Source organism: Apium graveolens, chromosome 11 (genome assembly GCF_009905375.1).
Source record: "Apium graveolens cultivar Ventura chromosome 11, ASM990537v1, whole genome shotgun sequence".
Classification (NCBI taxonomy): Eukaryota; Viridiplantae; Streptophyta; class Magnoliopsida; order Apiales; family Apiaceae; genus Apium; species Apium graveolens.
The window spans coordinates 2681538-2698276 of NC_133657.1; the positions used below are offsets into that span (position 1 = coordinate 2681538).

The 16739-nt window shown below is 34.1% G+C and overlaps 1 protein-coding gene across 5 annotated transcripts; it reads left to right on the forward strand.

The window, feature by feature from the left end:
* Positions 1–213: 213 nt before the first annotated feature.
* Positions 214–16492, forward strand: LOC141697331 (uncharacterized). 5 transcript variants are annotated; one of them, XM_074501634.1, is made up of 21 exons: positions 214–380; positions 749–952; positions 3641–3697; positions 4488–4515; positions 4590–4712; positions 5226–5337; positions 5682–5719; positions 5860–5913; positions 6629–6697; positions 7029–7145; positions 7827–7895; positions 9340–9419; positions 9921–10049; positions 10128–10398; positions 10648–10701; positions 11046–11213; positions 11820–11950; positions 12065–12203; positions 15338–15465; positions 15561–15743; positions 16157–16492. In XM_074501634.1, exons 2-21 carry the CDS (start codon positions 852–854, stop codon positions 16194–16196), a joined length of 2091 nt encoding a protein of 696 aa, XP_074357735.1. In that variant the 5' UTR covers positions 214–380; positions 749–851; the 3' UTR covers positions 16197–16492. The 5 variants fall into 5 exon arrangements, with proteins under 5 accessions (XP_074357735.1, XP_074357733.1, XP_074357734.1 ...); XM_074501632.1 differs by having other exon boundaries at positions 215–380; positions 10648–10740; XM_074501633.1 differs by having other exon boundaries at positions 215–380; positions 10131–10398; positions 10648–10740.
* The last annotated feature ends 247 nt before the right edge of the window (positions 16493–16739 follow it).

Here is a 16739-nt window from a genome sequence, read left to right on the forward strand (position 1 = left end):
CTTATTTATTTTAAGCTGTAATTTACTTATTTTAAGATTTCCTCATTTTGGGATGTTCTAATAAGTTTACTTGCATTTAACCAATTAGGAGTAGTTTGTAAATAAATACAATTTGGGGTCTCGACAAAAAATCCAAATTTTTTCCCGACCTGATTTATAAAAAAGTTAGAAATTAAAAATAGATCTTGTAACAAAATTAGTCCTAGGAACAATTTAATCAATTATTATTTTGCCAGCTATTTTCATCGTCTCCCTCGACTCACAAACACAAACAAGTTCCAAAGACACAAACTTGATTCGACAGACCACAACTACAAAGATCCATATCATTTCATTACCATACATTGAATCCATTTCATTACATCACTTACAATTCAAAGGTATGTGTCTTGTCTTATTTCTGTTTGTTTTTGTCAAATCTGAAACTTAGAAACCCTAGAGTTGTAATGAAACACTACATTTTAAGACACTACTCTTCTTGTTGTTGCTTTTACTTACATTTACATGTTTATTAACATAAGTTATGTTTCGAAAGTGCCCCCAATTTGTTGTCCTGTCGTTTTTAGTGATTTCTCCACTTTACCTAACAATTGTAATTTGTTGTTAAATTGTGATTTTGTTATCGATTATTTTGTCGGAAGCTTGTTGAGCTTTGTACATTATGGGTGTAATGGGTTAATTGTGTTTACGGATTGGTTTCCGATCTTGAATTTTTGTTTCTTGTGGTTTGGATTTGGGTGGTGTGCAGAATTTTACGGATGCAGCGGAGACTTGGTTTACGGGGAGTCTAGTGATCGTTTGTTTGGTGTTTTTTTTTTAATTTGAGTTTTGGGGAAAGAGGAAGTTTATTTATGGATAGGGCTGATGCAGCAGCTCTTGTGGAGGCCACTGGGTCAAGATTTAGCGATTTAGAGCTTATTGGAAGAGGGTCATTCGGGGATGTCTATAAGGGGTGAGTAAATTTACTTTCAGTTATACCTTTTTAGATATATACATTATATATGTTGCATGATATCAGCTACGTTGATAGTGGATCACGTTATTCTTTTTGTATTGATTGTGGTTATTATGCGTTGTCTTTTTGCGTGTCAAGTTTTTAAAGCTTGGAACTTTGAGGAGAAGTAGGGGAGCTTTTCAGTTGCACTAGCAACAGTTTCTACACGAGTTCATTTGTAGCATGGTGGAATGAATTGGATACACTAAAATTAGTTTTTTTTTCTTTAGCTTTAAATTTGTCAACATATTTTCAGAGGATGATGCAACTGATAGATATATTTGGTGCTTTATTACCTGCTAGTTAAGTGCAGTTTCCTCTTTTAAACGCAGCATACCTATATTGGGATGTAAAAAGCCTGCGTTTTTCGTATAGTCTCAAAACTTTACTTTTGAAGCATCATCTTAACAATCTTGGTGTCTCTAAATTAAATATAGATCATGGATTGATGTTAATATAAATCCTCTTTGGTTTCCGCTGTACTTATATGAGACAAAAGTGAGTTCATTTCGGCATGGGATTGAACTAATAAAATGTCATGGTCCTCCTGAAACTGCATTATGATTCAGGCACCTTACAATAATGTAGTTCAATCATTTAATTATCTTACAACCATTCTTATACATCACTAATTTTTTTGAGAAATAGAGAACTTGACATCATTAACATACAAGTCACTTAATAAGTTTACTTTTAAAATTTCCGTGCAAATTAAATAGCTATCCTGTCCTTGATTACAAAAAACCTATTAGCTTTCCTCTCAAAATGGGTAATTTATTGATGTGAGAAATTCAAATTTGCATTGTCCTGACTCCTCCTGTGACAAGTAGTTGAATTGTAATGACATTGCGGGACAATACTTGGACATATTATCCTTTGCAAAAATTATACTTGTAACAACTGTACTCTTATACTCAAATTTGTAAAAACTTCCCAAAATCTGCTCTAAAAGTAAGGAAATTTAATGATTATCAGGTTCAGGCATTGATATATATCCGACACGTATCACAATTTGATATTTAGCTATAGGGAATTCAGTTTTTGAACACCCGGTGATCACTCTACATCAATTATCCTTGTCTATAAGTGGAAATTTTTTAATGAGAAGCTCAGACAACAAGATTTAAATGTCTAAAATAAAATAAAGTAATAACTCAGCTATACGATACGGCTAGGTACACCAGCAGACATGTTCATTAAAATATAATGTCAGAATAACAAGGAAGAATAATGAGGACAGAAGGTGAAACAAGCAGAGGTGCAGAAACTGAGTTGACCAAGAATATAGGGGTGTTGGGGGTAAGCTATCTTCGTATAATAAGTGGAAGATAGCTACCTAAATAGGTTCTTATTACCTCTTATATGACGTAGAATCAGCTAAAACAGACTGATAGTTTTATCCCTTCAACTACCCTTACAAATTCACAGAATCACAGACCAGGTCCTTGGTTATACTTATATATCGTGTTTGGAGTCTTACATAGTACTTTATTAAAAATATATGTAGTTTTCTTTTTTTTTTTCATTTATTAGGTTTATATGGCATTGGGATTTGGGGTTGATAATTTTCGTAAACTGGTTTTATAGTTTAGCACGGCTGCACAGGTAAGAATTGTGGGTTTAAACAAGCAATCATGGTTTTCCTTTTCAGTATTTAACTTAACATGATAATTGCTTTCTTGACCAGCTTTTGAAACTGCTTGCCCTGGGTTTGGCCTTTTGCTTGTGCTATGACAATAATCAATAAACCTGCTGTAAGCCTGTGCTTTTAACAATATGCCTGCTGTAAAATAATCAACCCATGCTTATGCGTCATATCTCTAACATTTATTTTCTTCTTCTTTAATCTTTGTAGTGTATATTAATATCTTATCTAGCGAACCCATTCTTTCGAACTTTACCATTTATTAAGTATTACTAAAATTATCATTTAATACTGATGCATGTAATTAAATGAGGTAGACTTGAAACAAGTCCAAGAAGTCAACGAAAAATGTTGTTCCCTGGATACCTACGTTAATGTATTAAGAATCTGTGTACTGTAATAACCTGGTATATTTAATGACAAGGCTAAATTTTTTACTTGTCATTCCATATTTTTGGTTTCTAGTATAATTTCATACCGTATCATTGATGATCTTGTACTGTTTATGTATACTTCTGTTGCCCACTCCACTCTTAAATAATTTTATCATGTGGACTACGTGTAAACTGATCTAGTACAAAAGTGTCTCAATAGTTTATGGACCTTAAATAGGATGGCTGGTTTAGGTCTTTGTCTTATTATAAACACTAGTGCTTGTGATTTAGCAGAACTATTTTTTCTGTTGTAGATACTGGCTAGGTGATGTTTATACATTTTTAGCCAGGAATATCTTTATTTATTCACATCAAGACATGGACTATTGGAGTATTAAGTTAAATTACAACTTTTGGAGCAGAAACCAAAAGATTAAAAATTTTGCATTTGTAATTGACAAAGTGGGTGCAATTATTTTAACTGTATATACTATATAGTGCTTGGCTTGTACATACTGATATATTTCTTCCTTCTCTGTTATGTACTTTATTGGTTTGACTTTGAAACTTGGTGTATTTCTCTCTTGTAAAGTTCTGAGCTAATAACTTTTCTTTCTTGACTTTCAGGTTTGATAGGGAGCTCAACAAAGAGGTTGCTATAAAAGTGATTGATCTTGAAGAATCGTGAGTCTATATTGTAAAATATTTTGTTCTTTGTTTTGTATTTCTACACACTACCATGTTTCTTACTTTGAAGCACTTTATTTCATACAATGTAGTCAATACAGTCAATACAGTTAATCTTATTAGGTTTTAAAGTCGCCTAGATGTTACCAATCAGGAATCTAAGTGTTAATAGGATAAAGGTATAGCTTAGGTACAACGTTGATTTTGTTTTGACGTTGGGATTATCAAAATCTCTTTATTAGCGCTATTAAAAACACGCCCAAGTAAGCATAAGATCTGTGAGTTATAGAAAGTGCTTCAAACACAAAAACTTGCAAAAACTTACGAGTTTATGCTGAAAGAAAAAATTGCCTTTGATGTAAGAAATCCAAAAACAGAACCCCAAATACATCCGCCTCTCCTCTGCAAAATAGAACCTGAGTATCTTTCTCAATTTTTTCCTAGACATACCTTCATTAAAGATTTTATGAGTTTGCGATTTTCGCAACAGTGCAATGCAGTCTCTTACCTCCCTTTTGTTTAGCGTTATATTGGGTCAATTGTTTTGCATTTTCTTGTCCATTTAAAGTATGACCTGGTCAATATACAACTGTTAAAAGTCTACAAATTCATTTTGGATAGGAAGTAGGAATGTTGAATTTTATTTTATAATGAACGTTTTTTTTGTTGGTCGCTTTTTATATTTTTGCTTGTTTATGCGATTGTATTTGTCAAGAAAATTTTAAAGCATTAGCATAACCTTTAACTTAGTTTCAATTGTTGTTTTCTTTGTCTTTATTTTATCCAGAGAGGATGAAATTGAAGACATCCAGAAGGTATATCCATCTTATATGGAATCACATATTAGATGGACTTTCATAGAATCTTACTTAAATGTACTTTCTTTCAGGAAATTGCAGTTTTGTCTCAATGTCGGTCTCCTTATATCACAGAGTACTACGGATCTTATCTGCAGCAAACTAAATTATGGATAATAATGGAATACATGGCCGGGGGCTCCGTTGCTGATTTAGTAGGTTTTACTGTTGTTTCTTCAGATGTTCAATTTATCAACTCTGAACTGTTGCAACAAGGCCAAATTTTAGAAAGTACAGTAAAAATATATTTAAAGTGGTCAGAAGAACATTATGTTTAATGCCCTGCCTGATGGATGGAGCTTCTAGAGACCTGATACCTTGCTATTATATTCACTCCTTTTTTATCAGACAAAAAGCAATCTAAAACTTGGATATTTTGGGCTCTGCCTAGTTTTTGGCTTTGCATTGAATTGTTTCTTTATGTTGTATTCTAGCATTTTTGTTTAGGGTCCTTGTGAACTTCTGAATTTCTGATATGGTTACAAGAATTCATAGCAATCTCAAAAGTTGAAAGAAGTCAATTGGAACCGTGTTATATCAGGGTTTTTAATTTGTAAAGGGACTTTGTTTGTTATGTTTTTGCCTAATTTTTTACTTAGAGATGTGATATTGTATGAGCACAAGATGTAACGCCAACCACCTTGTAATAAAGATGTTTATTTATGCAGATTCAGCCAAATCATCCATTGGATGAAATGTCCATGGCTTGCATTTTGCGGGACTTGCTCCATGCCGTCGAATATCTTCATAATGAAGGGAAAATTCACAGAGATATTAAAGGTTTGCATCCTCAATTGTCTATATTTGAACATCAGTAGTATTCTGGCAAATATATTAGTTAATGATGCTTAATCTTGAGTAAGAGGCGGTGGTGAATTTCAAGTCGGCCTGTCCGGCATATCCCAGTTGGTAGCTTGGAGGCTAGGATAAAAAGCCAGTTCTGTTTAAGAATTTGTGAAAGAGGACATGTACCTATCTTATATTTCTGTAACTAATTAACTTTCTTTTAGTTTACTCCTAACTTTTTTTTGATAATTCTTTGAAGTAAGAAGAAACTTTTACTTTTTTCCGCGTGGAACTCACACCAGAGTGTTTATTGACAACATCTCTATTTTATTTTCCAGCTGCAAATATTTTATTGACGGAGAATGGTGATGTTAAGGTACATTCATGTTCTAGAAAAAAATTTGAATTAGCCTTTCTTGAGCAACAACAATATATGATAAATGCATTTATATTGTCGATAATGCAACTCCGAGTACAATTTTGCTTATCTCGTGTCTCCCTCTATTATTCTGGTAGGTTGCTGATTTTGGTGTTTCTGCACAATTAACAAGAACAATCTCTCGAAGGAAGGTATCGCTCGTCCTTGTATGCTTTGGTTGTTCTGATCTTTACAGTTGAAAGTACTACTGTTAATGTTACACTTGTGTATAAGTTATCAGCCCTTTGTTTAAGTATTTTTTCAAACTTGTACTCCGCATGACCTTTAATCTTGTCCTCGTTTTGCTATAGACGACCAAATTTTAAGGGTAGTAATGGCAACTCTGTTAAATGTGCGGAAAGTTTTAGGATGCCATCCAGTATACCTTATGATACCTCTTTTACCCCTTGTCGGGGTAGATTCTCGATTTTAAAGTATTTATCTATCAAACTTTGTCAAAATTAGTTTCCGAGGTACTTGTACCACTGTTCTTTATCCAGTTTGTGGACTTCTAGTTGCTTTCCATCTGCGTTTTTTAGTTGCCTCATTTTGGCCATTTGCCTCCTTGACTGCCCGGTAATTGTGCTAGATGATGTACTAAGTTTTCGATTTAGTTGCTTGATGACTCGAGGAAATTGTAACAGTTCCATGGGTGCACAGGCGCTGCTTTCTTTGGTTCTTTCGATGATATTATATACTTCTAGTACAGGCACTTTTTTGAGTGTAGATTTTCTACTTCTTTACTGACTTTGCTGTCTTGTTTCTTCTTCAAGAAGTTTAATGGCTCAAAATTAATTTTCACCATTATAATACTGATATGGAATATAAGGTGTCAAAATGCAAAACTAATGCAATTTTCCATGACAGACATTTGTAGGGACTCCATTTTGGATGGCGCCAGAGGTTATTCAGAATTCTGAAGGATACAACGAAAAGGTTTTATTTAATAATTTTTCCTGAATCGTTGCTACGTCTACAAGTGCAGATATGTATATATATTCTGTGGCAGGAACCAAGTGTATTAGGCAAAGAACCCTCGGTTTTTCAATAGGAATGACTAATTAGATCCATTCCCCCCAACAATGTATACTAATTGCCCCCCAAAAAATTGTTAATTTGCAATTTGGCTCACCCTTTGTAATTATATGTATATATTATATATGTGTGTGTGTGTTGTCAGCAATCATTTCAACATAGTTTTTTTCTTTTAATTTGATTTTCAGTTTCCCTATATCATTTTCTTACACCATAGCTTTGTTTTATGCAGGCAGATATTTGGTCTTTGGGGATAACTGCCATTGAAATGGCGAAAGGGGAGCCTCCACTTGCCGATCTTCATCCAATGAGGGTCTTATTTATTATACCTCGAGAAAACCCTCCACAGGTATGCTATTTATGTTGCTTGCATGACCAGTGCGACATGTCGAATGGTGACATGCCCTTACTGCATGTGAAAAGATTCTATTCGACATAACTCCATGCCCATGTTAGAGATAGGAACCGATATGGCTAAGAATAAATATCAATACTTTCACCTCCCAGCTTGCCATGACATATCTGGTTCAGCCATTGCCAGATGTACCTCTACCCTCTTGTACACAATGCAAGCGATAATCACTCGTAAAACCAACTTTTTGTATATTTCTTTTATATTTTTTGTACTATATTTCTTTCTTCTTTTTTATTTCTTTTTTTTAGATCTACCGGTTTATCCTGTGTATCTTCACTTTTATAAGTTCCCTCTTCTTTAGTGAATAAAAAAGCTATACATTGTTAAACTATACACTCTTTCTTTTTAAGTGAATTAATAGTGAATAACTAAGCTATATGTGGTACATAATATAATGTCTCTCAATTGTATTCTTTTGAAGTTCATGAACTTTACTTTGATGAGGTGCTAAACTCCAATTGTGTTATTTCTTTGACAGTCCTTGCACCTTGCTGCCTATATTGAAATACTGAATGTTTTTTTACACTTTTTAGTCAAGTAATTACTCTTTTAAGTTCTGTTACAGTTTAACATGTGTAAAGTGCAATTAGGTTAACGTCAACCCTTTTTTGGCAGTTGGAAGAACACTTTTCTCGTCCTATGAAGGAATTTGTTTCATTATGTTTAAAGAAGGTGCCTGGTGAGGTATGTATCGATTCGGGTCTTATGTGGCACATGATTTTTTCTTAGCATTCATGTGAAATGGCAACCACAGTTGTGGTCTTGAATAGTTGAGATGTTACTGCACAAATACTTGTATTTTGATAAGCCTAAATGTTTGACAAATGTCTAAAAGATCTTAATTCTAGTTAAACAATGTCATGTTGCAAGTGTACAAGTCATATTAAGTTGTAACTACTTTTAATGCATTACATGAAAAAACTGAGAGCTAAAATTATTAGGAAAGTAGTCAAGCCTTGTCGTTTGAATTGTGTACATAAAGGTTGACAAAATAGTTGGAGGAAAAAAAATACAAATTTTCGCAAATGCATTGGGCGAACTGTTGTCTGTGATTCATGAAAGAATAGCATAAACATAGGAGGAAAAAGACCTAGGAAAGTTGGAGAACTGGAGCAGGAAAAATGGTTGGAAACTCCCTGAAGTCTGAAGAAGTATGTCATGTAATGAGACTCTATTAGGTCACATCCAATGGAAAGAGACAAACCGTAGGTTATGCCTTAGTGAAGACTGCTAACATGACTCAAGGTTTCAGCTATTAAGTGCACATGCTGTCTCCTGAGTAGCAGCTTCATAGATGGCTATCTATCATCTGTACCAACATTTTCTCCAGTTGTCATGCCATTTATAGATTCCAGTGTATTCTGTGGGGATATTAGGATTTGATAACTAGTATTAAGGGCTGACAATTGAGACATTCTTATACAAATTTCCTTGTTCAAGTGCATTCCTTTTGATTACATCAAGGACAGCTCAATGTTAAAAAAACTAATGTATCCATAATGCTGCTGGACAGCCCTTGCTACTTTAAGCAGTTATCCTGCATTGTTGCTCAACCAAATACATTTAGAATGACTGCTCTGAAAGTATTCACATGAGTATCTTATCAACATGCTCTTCTCCGAATATATTGCAGCAATGTTAATTGATTGCCCTGTACACCTGGCTTATGTCCATAATACCCGGAACCAAGAATTTATATCCGCTAATTTTTTGTTAGCAAGAAGTTGAGGGGTCTTAGTGGGACATGGTATTTAAATTCTTGTAATTGACAATTCCCAAAAATTTGTGACAAGAAGCTTTTAACTTTTGGACAAAAAATCAAACAAAAATCAATATCTGCACACAGGACCCCTGCACATGTTTAAAATTTAAAGGCAGGTCTAGATTTCTCAGCTTCATGGTGTCTGTTATTTAAAATTAAAATTTATAGTCTTTTGTAAGGATGAATCTTGATTATTACTATTAGTAAGATGACCAAATTTTCATCTTATCTGACAACCGAAAATCTCTATTTTGGCTTGTTTTAAAACCTTGTAGTTGGTTAGTGGACTTAGTGGCATCACTTTCTGTCAAATTGTAAACTTGCCTATCGAACTAACACACTCTCCTATTTCCTTCTTTATTTCAGCGACCAAGTGCAAAAGAGCTTTTAAAGCATCGATTTATCAGGAATGCTAGGAAGAGTCAAAAACTTTTAGAGAGAATCAGGTGCATCATTATGCTTGTGGGATTAACTATTTCCTATATTGATTCTTGAACTATGATCCAGGCTTTATAGATAATGGTTGTCTAATCTGTAAAAGTAAAACTGATCTTTTTACATTAAAAGAGAGAAATTTATAAAATTAACAGCATTTGGGTTTGTCTATCAGTATAAGATGTCTCGCTATACATTTCTCTAAATGCTAAAGCTTGCCTAGATCTCTGTTAGTTTGTTAAATACTAGTTGCTACTTGCATTGAACAAACAGTTGAGCAAAAAGGAAATTTTCATTTTTGAAAACCGTCCTGGATAAAGAATGATAGTCAGCAGACAGGATGCTATAATACATCTGTCTACTTAAATAGATAGTCTATACTCTCTATATATTGATAGGTAGATATATGTAGATAAATTTTATTCCCATCTCTCGTTACAAAACTTATTCTTACACTAAAAGTTTTAAATAAGTGCTACCTGTTGTCATTTTTTTCTTTTGTATCGTAACAGAGAACGACCAAAGTTCCAAATAAAGGAAGATGGAGAAACCATTAGAACTGGTACACAGGCTTTAGGGGAGGCTTCTGGCACAATAAAGGTGACAAGGAATCCAAAAGCTGAAGATACTGTTCGAGCCAGGTTGGCTCTGTCAGTCAATTTAAAGTATTAGTCCCTGGATATGTTGATTGCTTGGCTAAGTGGTGCTTATGTTCACAGTAGTCAGGTGAAAACCCTAAAATCTGCTGGTTGGGATTTTAGCATTGGTGGGTCATCTAGCACTGGAACAGTACGAAGTGTTGTAAAACCACCTCAAGCTAGAGAAAGGAGAGCAGAGGTTTTACACAATCAAGCCCCGCCAAGGAGAACTTCAGAAAGTGCTAATCGCTGGTCTTCTTCTGGGAGTACAAGTAACATATCTGAAGTTTCAATACAAAGAGATGCTAGGGATCCACTTAATGATGAGAAACAAGACCATTACCATGAAGATGTATATCTCCCTCCCTCTCTTGGTCATGTATTATGCATGTAATTCAGTTATTAATTGGTGCCATTTTTTTGAATTTTGAATAAGTTGGACTACTGGATAATAAGATTCGTTCACATCGAGAGTTGGAGTCAAAGCTTTACTTATATGTTTTTTTTTAACTTAAACAGAAATATTCTGGTTATATCATATTTTGTGGACCATTTTGCTTTTTTTATCCTTAGCATCTCATTACTTGAACTGAACTTACAGGATGATCTGGCTGCAAGCGGAACAGGAACTGTTGTTGTACGTTCTCCTAGAGGGGTAAAAACATCCTCTATTTTCAGTGACCAGAGTACCTTGGTAGGATTGATGTCTAATTTTTTTCATCTACACGTTTTTATTTCCCCACCCAAATTTATAAAAAAAATAATCTGTAATGGGGTCCTTCGCCATATCTTTACTTGAGAGGCCTTTGTTTATTTTTGGAACTACATATCTGTAATGGGGTCCTTCGCCATATCTTTACTTGAGAGGCCTTTGTTTATTTTTGGAACTACATATCTATAATGGGGTCCTGATTAAACATTGTCACTGTAGCATGAACATTGAAAATTGCATTCTCTATGAGTGTTTTTTTTTACTTTCTAATATCAATTTGGCACCAGTCTAGCAGTACATTTGCTTCAATGGAGGATGCTTCCACCAGTGGTACTTTTGTCTATCGTGGACAACATGAGGATGTGGATTCCCCTCGAACTCCAAAGTCCAGACTCGGAATCCAAGAGAGAGCTTCAAGTGCGTCCCTAGAAGACAGTGCATTAAACCTTGCTGAGGTTAGTGTGTTATTCAATATATATGTAAATATCTCCATATATTTGTTATGGCAACCTTAAATTGCATCGGTCAAATTAATTTTGTGTCAAGCAGTCAATTGTTTTAGGTTGAAATTGGGTTAGAATTAATATGGAGCAAAATGACTAATACCTAGTCATTTTTAAAAGCAAAACATGTTTCACTGGCATATTAATTTCCGGCTTTTATTTTTCTGCCTTGCCAAATCTTAATCCAGAAGTTTATGTTATGAAATTTTGTTTTTGTTTTGCTATATTTTGGAATTTTATCGCCCATGCTTACAGAAAAAAAATTGTGAAAGGTATGGTAGAGCCACATACCATATAAGCAGCATCTTTCAGTTTGTTTTTTTGTTAAAGTGGCAATCAACTGATATTGCCACCGTGCTCAGATTGATTCTAAGTTTTCAATTCCATGTCAATTGTAATTGAATTTGTCGTTCAGTTCGACCCCTACCTTCCCCTCGAAAAAAACATGTGATTGTTTCTACTTCCTAAATTCTTATTTGATATCAAGGATTGATAGTCACTTAAGCTAAGATGTGATCCATATCTAAAGATCATCTTGCTTTCTTCCCTTCAATTTAGGCAAAGGCTGCACTTCAAGGAGGATTGAAGAAAGGTAATGCTAAGGAAAGGTCTGGCTTGGGCAAGGGCAACAAAGATGGGCAAGAAATGAAAAGGCCAGATCAGTCATCAGATAGCCCTGACTCTTCAAGGTACAATTAGTTGTCTTGTTGCAATATTTACTCCTTAATGACTTGCAAAGTTTTTTTAATCTTTTTTAACTGAAAATTATCATTGCAATCCAATTGTCACAACTTATACCGCAGACATTCTCGTGATTATGTTGATGCACTAAAAGCATTTCCAAGGTCACGTCAAGCAAGCGACGAAGAAAGCAGTGCCAAAATGTCTTCATTATTGTTGTCAGCGCCACTATCAATACTTCTTTTCCCTTCGCTGAAGGAGGTAATTTTTCCAACTTCATTCTGCTGATGAATTGAAGGACTTTTCCTTAATTCAGAGAGTTTTGTTAACAAATAGATTCTGAACCTCTGGTTTACAATGAAATTATGTCCTTTGCATATTCAGTGGCGTTCCACACGGCGCGCTGTAGTTCAAAATTTTTGGTTATGACCTATTTAAATATATTATAAATCTTATCAAAATTTTAAAATCATTAAACTAAAATCTCAGCTAGTAGAATTACAAACCAACAAATACTTAATCTTATATTAATATGTTATTTTATAGAATTCCATTAAAGTTTTAAAAATATCTGTATAAATCATAAGCTATATAATCAACGTTAATTATACCCAACTATAAACCCTAATAAATAAACTAATGGACTAAGGCCTGTAACAATTGGGTTTTATTATAAATAACCTATTTAATTAATAAACTACTAGCCCCACATATAGAACACAAACAAATAATTTTAATCCCCTCTAATCTAAATACATATAAATTCATACATAACATATATAAACATTTTCCACTCCCGTTCCTTATCACACCCCTAATTATAACATGTATAAAATAATATATTAAAAGTTTGACTAGTACAGGGATAGAAAAATGAATTTTAGTAAATTCACAACACTTCGAAAAAATATATTAAAAAAATGTTATTATGAAACATTAATAAACTTTTATTTTGGTAAATACTAATGTTGTGTTTGATTGAGGTGAATGGAATGAGTGAAATTAAATGGGAATAATAGGAGGTAGGAGGAAAGACTTAAAAAAATGAGTGGGTGTAAATTTGTATGAGATTTGGTTAGAAAATAGGTATGATGGGGAATGGGGAATGGAGCATTCCTTCACAAATTTGGGGGGGAGGTCTAAACTCCAGTTAACTTTGATAGGAATTGGGGAAAGAATGAAACCTTTCAACATTTTGCTATAGTAATAGTTTAAATTTCATTCCATTCCTTCCATTTTCATTCACCCCAACCAAGTACAATATAAACAATGTTTGTTAAAAAATTAATTTTTTTTTTATAATAAATGTCTTTGGCCCGTGCTTCAAATGGGTTACCTGCTAGTATTTACTAAAAGCTCAAATTCTATGTCTTTCAAGTTGAAGAATGTTCAATTAGACTCTGAGAAATGAATATTTCTTGCCCAATCTTGTCTGAGTTTTAGAGTACATGGTTTTCTCGTATCATCTAAACTTAGAAAAAGCAACTGTCAAAATATCAATAATCAAATGACACAGATAAATTGGGTTGGGTAGTGTTCTGGTCGTTTATATCAAAGTGAACTGGTAACTATAGGAGTGGGTTAAATTTTCAATTGGAAATAGTTGAAAAGCACAGGTACAAGGGTTCAAAGTAGAAACAAACAGATTTTTTCTGGTAACTAGATGAGGCTGCCTACTGCCTAGGGATCAATATCCATATATATAATATAATTCACACAAGCATATTTGAGTGTTTATTCTCTGAACTGAAAATAAATAGTCATCATAAATTGATAGGTTATGAGCATAAGAGGTATTTCAAAAACTTTATGTTTTGGTCATTATTTTAAAAGTAATGCTAGAGGTACCGTATTGGGGTACCAAACGATGTGGCGCCCATGATTTGACATTATCGAATGTTTTAATTAGTGAATTAGTTTAAATACAGGCAGGGTCCTTTAAATTTGATTGAGTTATAGTCAATCAGACTAGGACACATGACTTATTGTTAACGTTTTGGTACGTCTAGCATTATTGTTGGGTTTTTTGCAGCGATTTAATATTTTTTTTTGTTAAAATTATTATTTGCAGCAGTTTTGCCTAAATTTTCTGATTCTAATCCCTTTCCTTGATGAGCGAATTACTTACTTCGAAACGAGTTGAGTGCCAAATTATAGTCTGTAACAATAAATTTACTGATATTTAAGATAATGTAATCTTAATTTTTTAAATGTATAATATATTCCATGGCCTGACCAAATGAAAGTGAGTAGTGAGACTGAAGCAGTTGCGTCCTGGTTTCACCTTAGAGAGCAACTCCAATGGAGGGTGCCAAGAGGGGTGCCAACCGCCATGTGGCATGACGTGGCTTGACACCCTTGTTAGCACTCCATTGGAGTTGAGAGATGCTGGGGTGCCAAATGAGTTGGCATGGGGTCCTAACTTGGGGTGCCAAAAGTTGGCATCCCATAAAGTAGGGTGCCAACTTCATTTGTGGTCCCAATGTGGTCCCAATGGTGCATAAAATATCATTTTTCTAATATATTTCTATTATGCATTTTCTTATTGAATTAGTGAAGTTGACATCTTGTGGTGCCCACTATTTGAGTGTTTTTTGAAAGAAGGGTGCTAAAAATGACATGGAAGAGAGAATTTAAAATATAATATTTTTGATTATGTGGCAAAGTTGGCACCCTTTGATGCTCTTAGGCAGGCATAATCAGGCAAGTGGGCAGACTGAGTAGTTGAAAACAATTTATTCACTGGCAGTTCTTCAGCATAATTCTCGATGATCGGTTTAGAACCAACATCCTTATTGAATAAACTATGATTTAGAATTTTTTTCCATCTTATGTTGGCTTCATATTTAATAATCAGAATCTGGTATCTGGGTAGTGAATAAACCTTTTTCCTGTGTTAGATACTTGTCTGCAGATCAAAAGTGATATATGTAAGTCTTTTTTAGACTTTGCAGTAGGTAATACTTACTGTCACTTCAGATAATAACCAGTTGGAAAGAAGAAGTGCATGAAAGAAGGGGACTGGAAAGATGGGATGTGTTACTGTTATGAGTTAATGACAATAGTTAACCACCTACTTATTTTGACCACAATTTGTAGACGAGTCTCTAAAATTATGTAAATTTGGTTTATATTGTTTAGAAGTATCAGTCTCTTGCTGCCGCTATGGTTGTATACAACGATTTCTAGTTGTGGTCTACAGTCCTAAGCAGATCACAATGCACATTTATAGGATATTCACATACTTCGAAACAAATTTGAGTTTTGAGATTAGGTATTGGAAATGTGCATTCTTCAGAATAAGTTTATATTCAAGCAGCAGATTATTTGTTTCTTAAAAGAAAATCATATAAGTTTTTTACTTAAATTCATGACCATCTCTGTGTATAATATAGGCTGTTGGTGATGGTGATTCAGAAGGGTCCCTTATTCGTGGAATGACCAATTCTTTTATGGAAATGGAGCGCTTGAAGCCCGGATCTTTTGAAGTTCTCATGTCTAGGATGCTCCAGCGACTAGCAAGGTCTTCGCGTTTTCTATACTTAATTTTATCCTAGATGTAATCTTCTTGGTGAATATTCCACGAGCACAGAATTCTGACGTAGAAGTTTTCTGCAGTTCAAAAGAACCTTCATTAAAGGATCTTCAGGATCTGGCAACTCATGTCTTTACCAAGGGCAAAACAGTTGCCGATCAAACAAGTAAATTAAATGCAGAAACTGAAAGCAGGAAAAAGCAGCAGAACAAAGAGGCCAATCAGAATTCTAATTTAAGTCCACTTGCGAGGTTCTTGCTTTCAAGGTTTGTCTATTGAAAATATCACAGTTTATTCCTGAAAATGATTTATATATCTGATCCAAATGTAAGATGCTTGGGATTGGAGTCAGAGGGTTATAGACCAGTGCCCAATACCATTTGTATGGTCCGGATGAATATACAACTAGAGACAAATATCTTATAAATTATCGAATTGAATATGCACCAGATCAAGAACTATGATTAAGTGGTGCGCTGGATAACCCTATTGTATAAAAAAATATCTTGAAGTTAACAAGGACCTGCTAGTCATAAAGTATAAACATTACAGTAATTTTTGCTATTTTAGTAGCCATCGTCTATGTTACTCTACAACCTTGATGTGTGTAACCACGACTTGTGGCTTTGCTCTATCTTGCATTTCAATCCCTTAACAAACTTTGACTTTCTCAATACAGATGGCAAGGCCAAGCATCCCGGGATTTAACGTCAAATTAAGAAGAGTTTTGCAGTATCAGTATCTGCTGCTATTACCTTTCCCATTGTATTTTTTCTTTATATGATTCTTTTTGGTTCAATGTACATAATATTTAAGGAAAACCTGTAGTAGTCTTGTGCAATTTTGCTGTTCCTTCTTTTTGCCACAATAGTTTGAACCTCCTTTTGTAGCAGAAAATTACATGTATAATTTAGGTTGCCAGTATTGTTGTATCATCATGAGATGCTAATAACAGACTGTAATTTCCTTATGTTTTATACCATATATACTAAGAAAGTTTGTCTTATTTTTTCCATATTTTGAGTATTGCACAGATGAAGACATTAGAAAAAACTATAACAATAATCTGCTGAGCGCACCCTTGACCTAGATATTCGATTCCTTTAGCTATGCCTAGGGCTATTTCTTGCATCCTTTTCCAGCCAAAGAAATCGTTTTGCTGATTTTTACCAGAGTATGTAAACTTTTCTAGAGACTTATTAGGTTGGAACTCGTAAACTAGAGCTCGATTATTTCCTTGGTTATTTGACCTTTGTAGACTG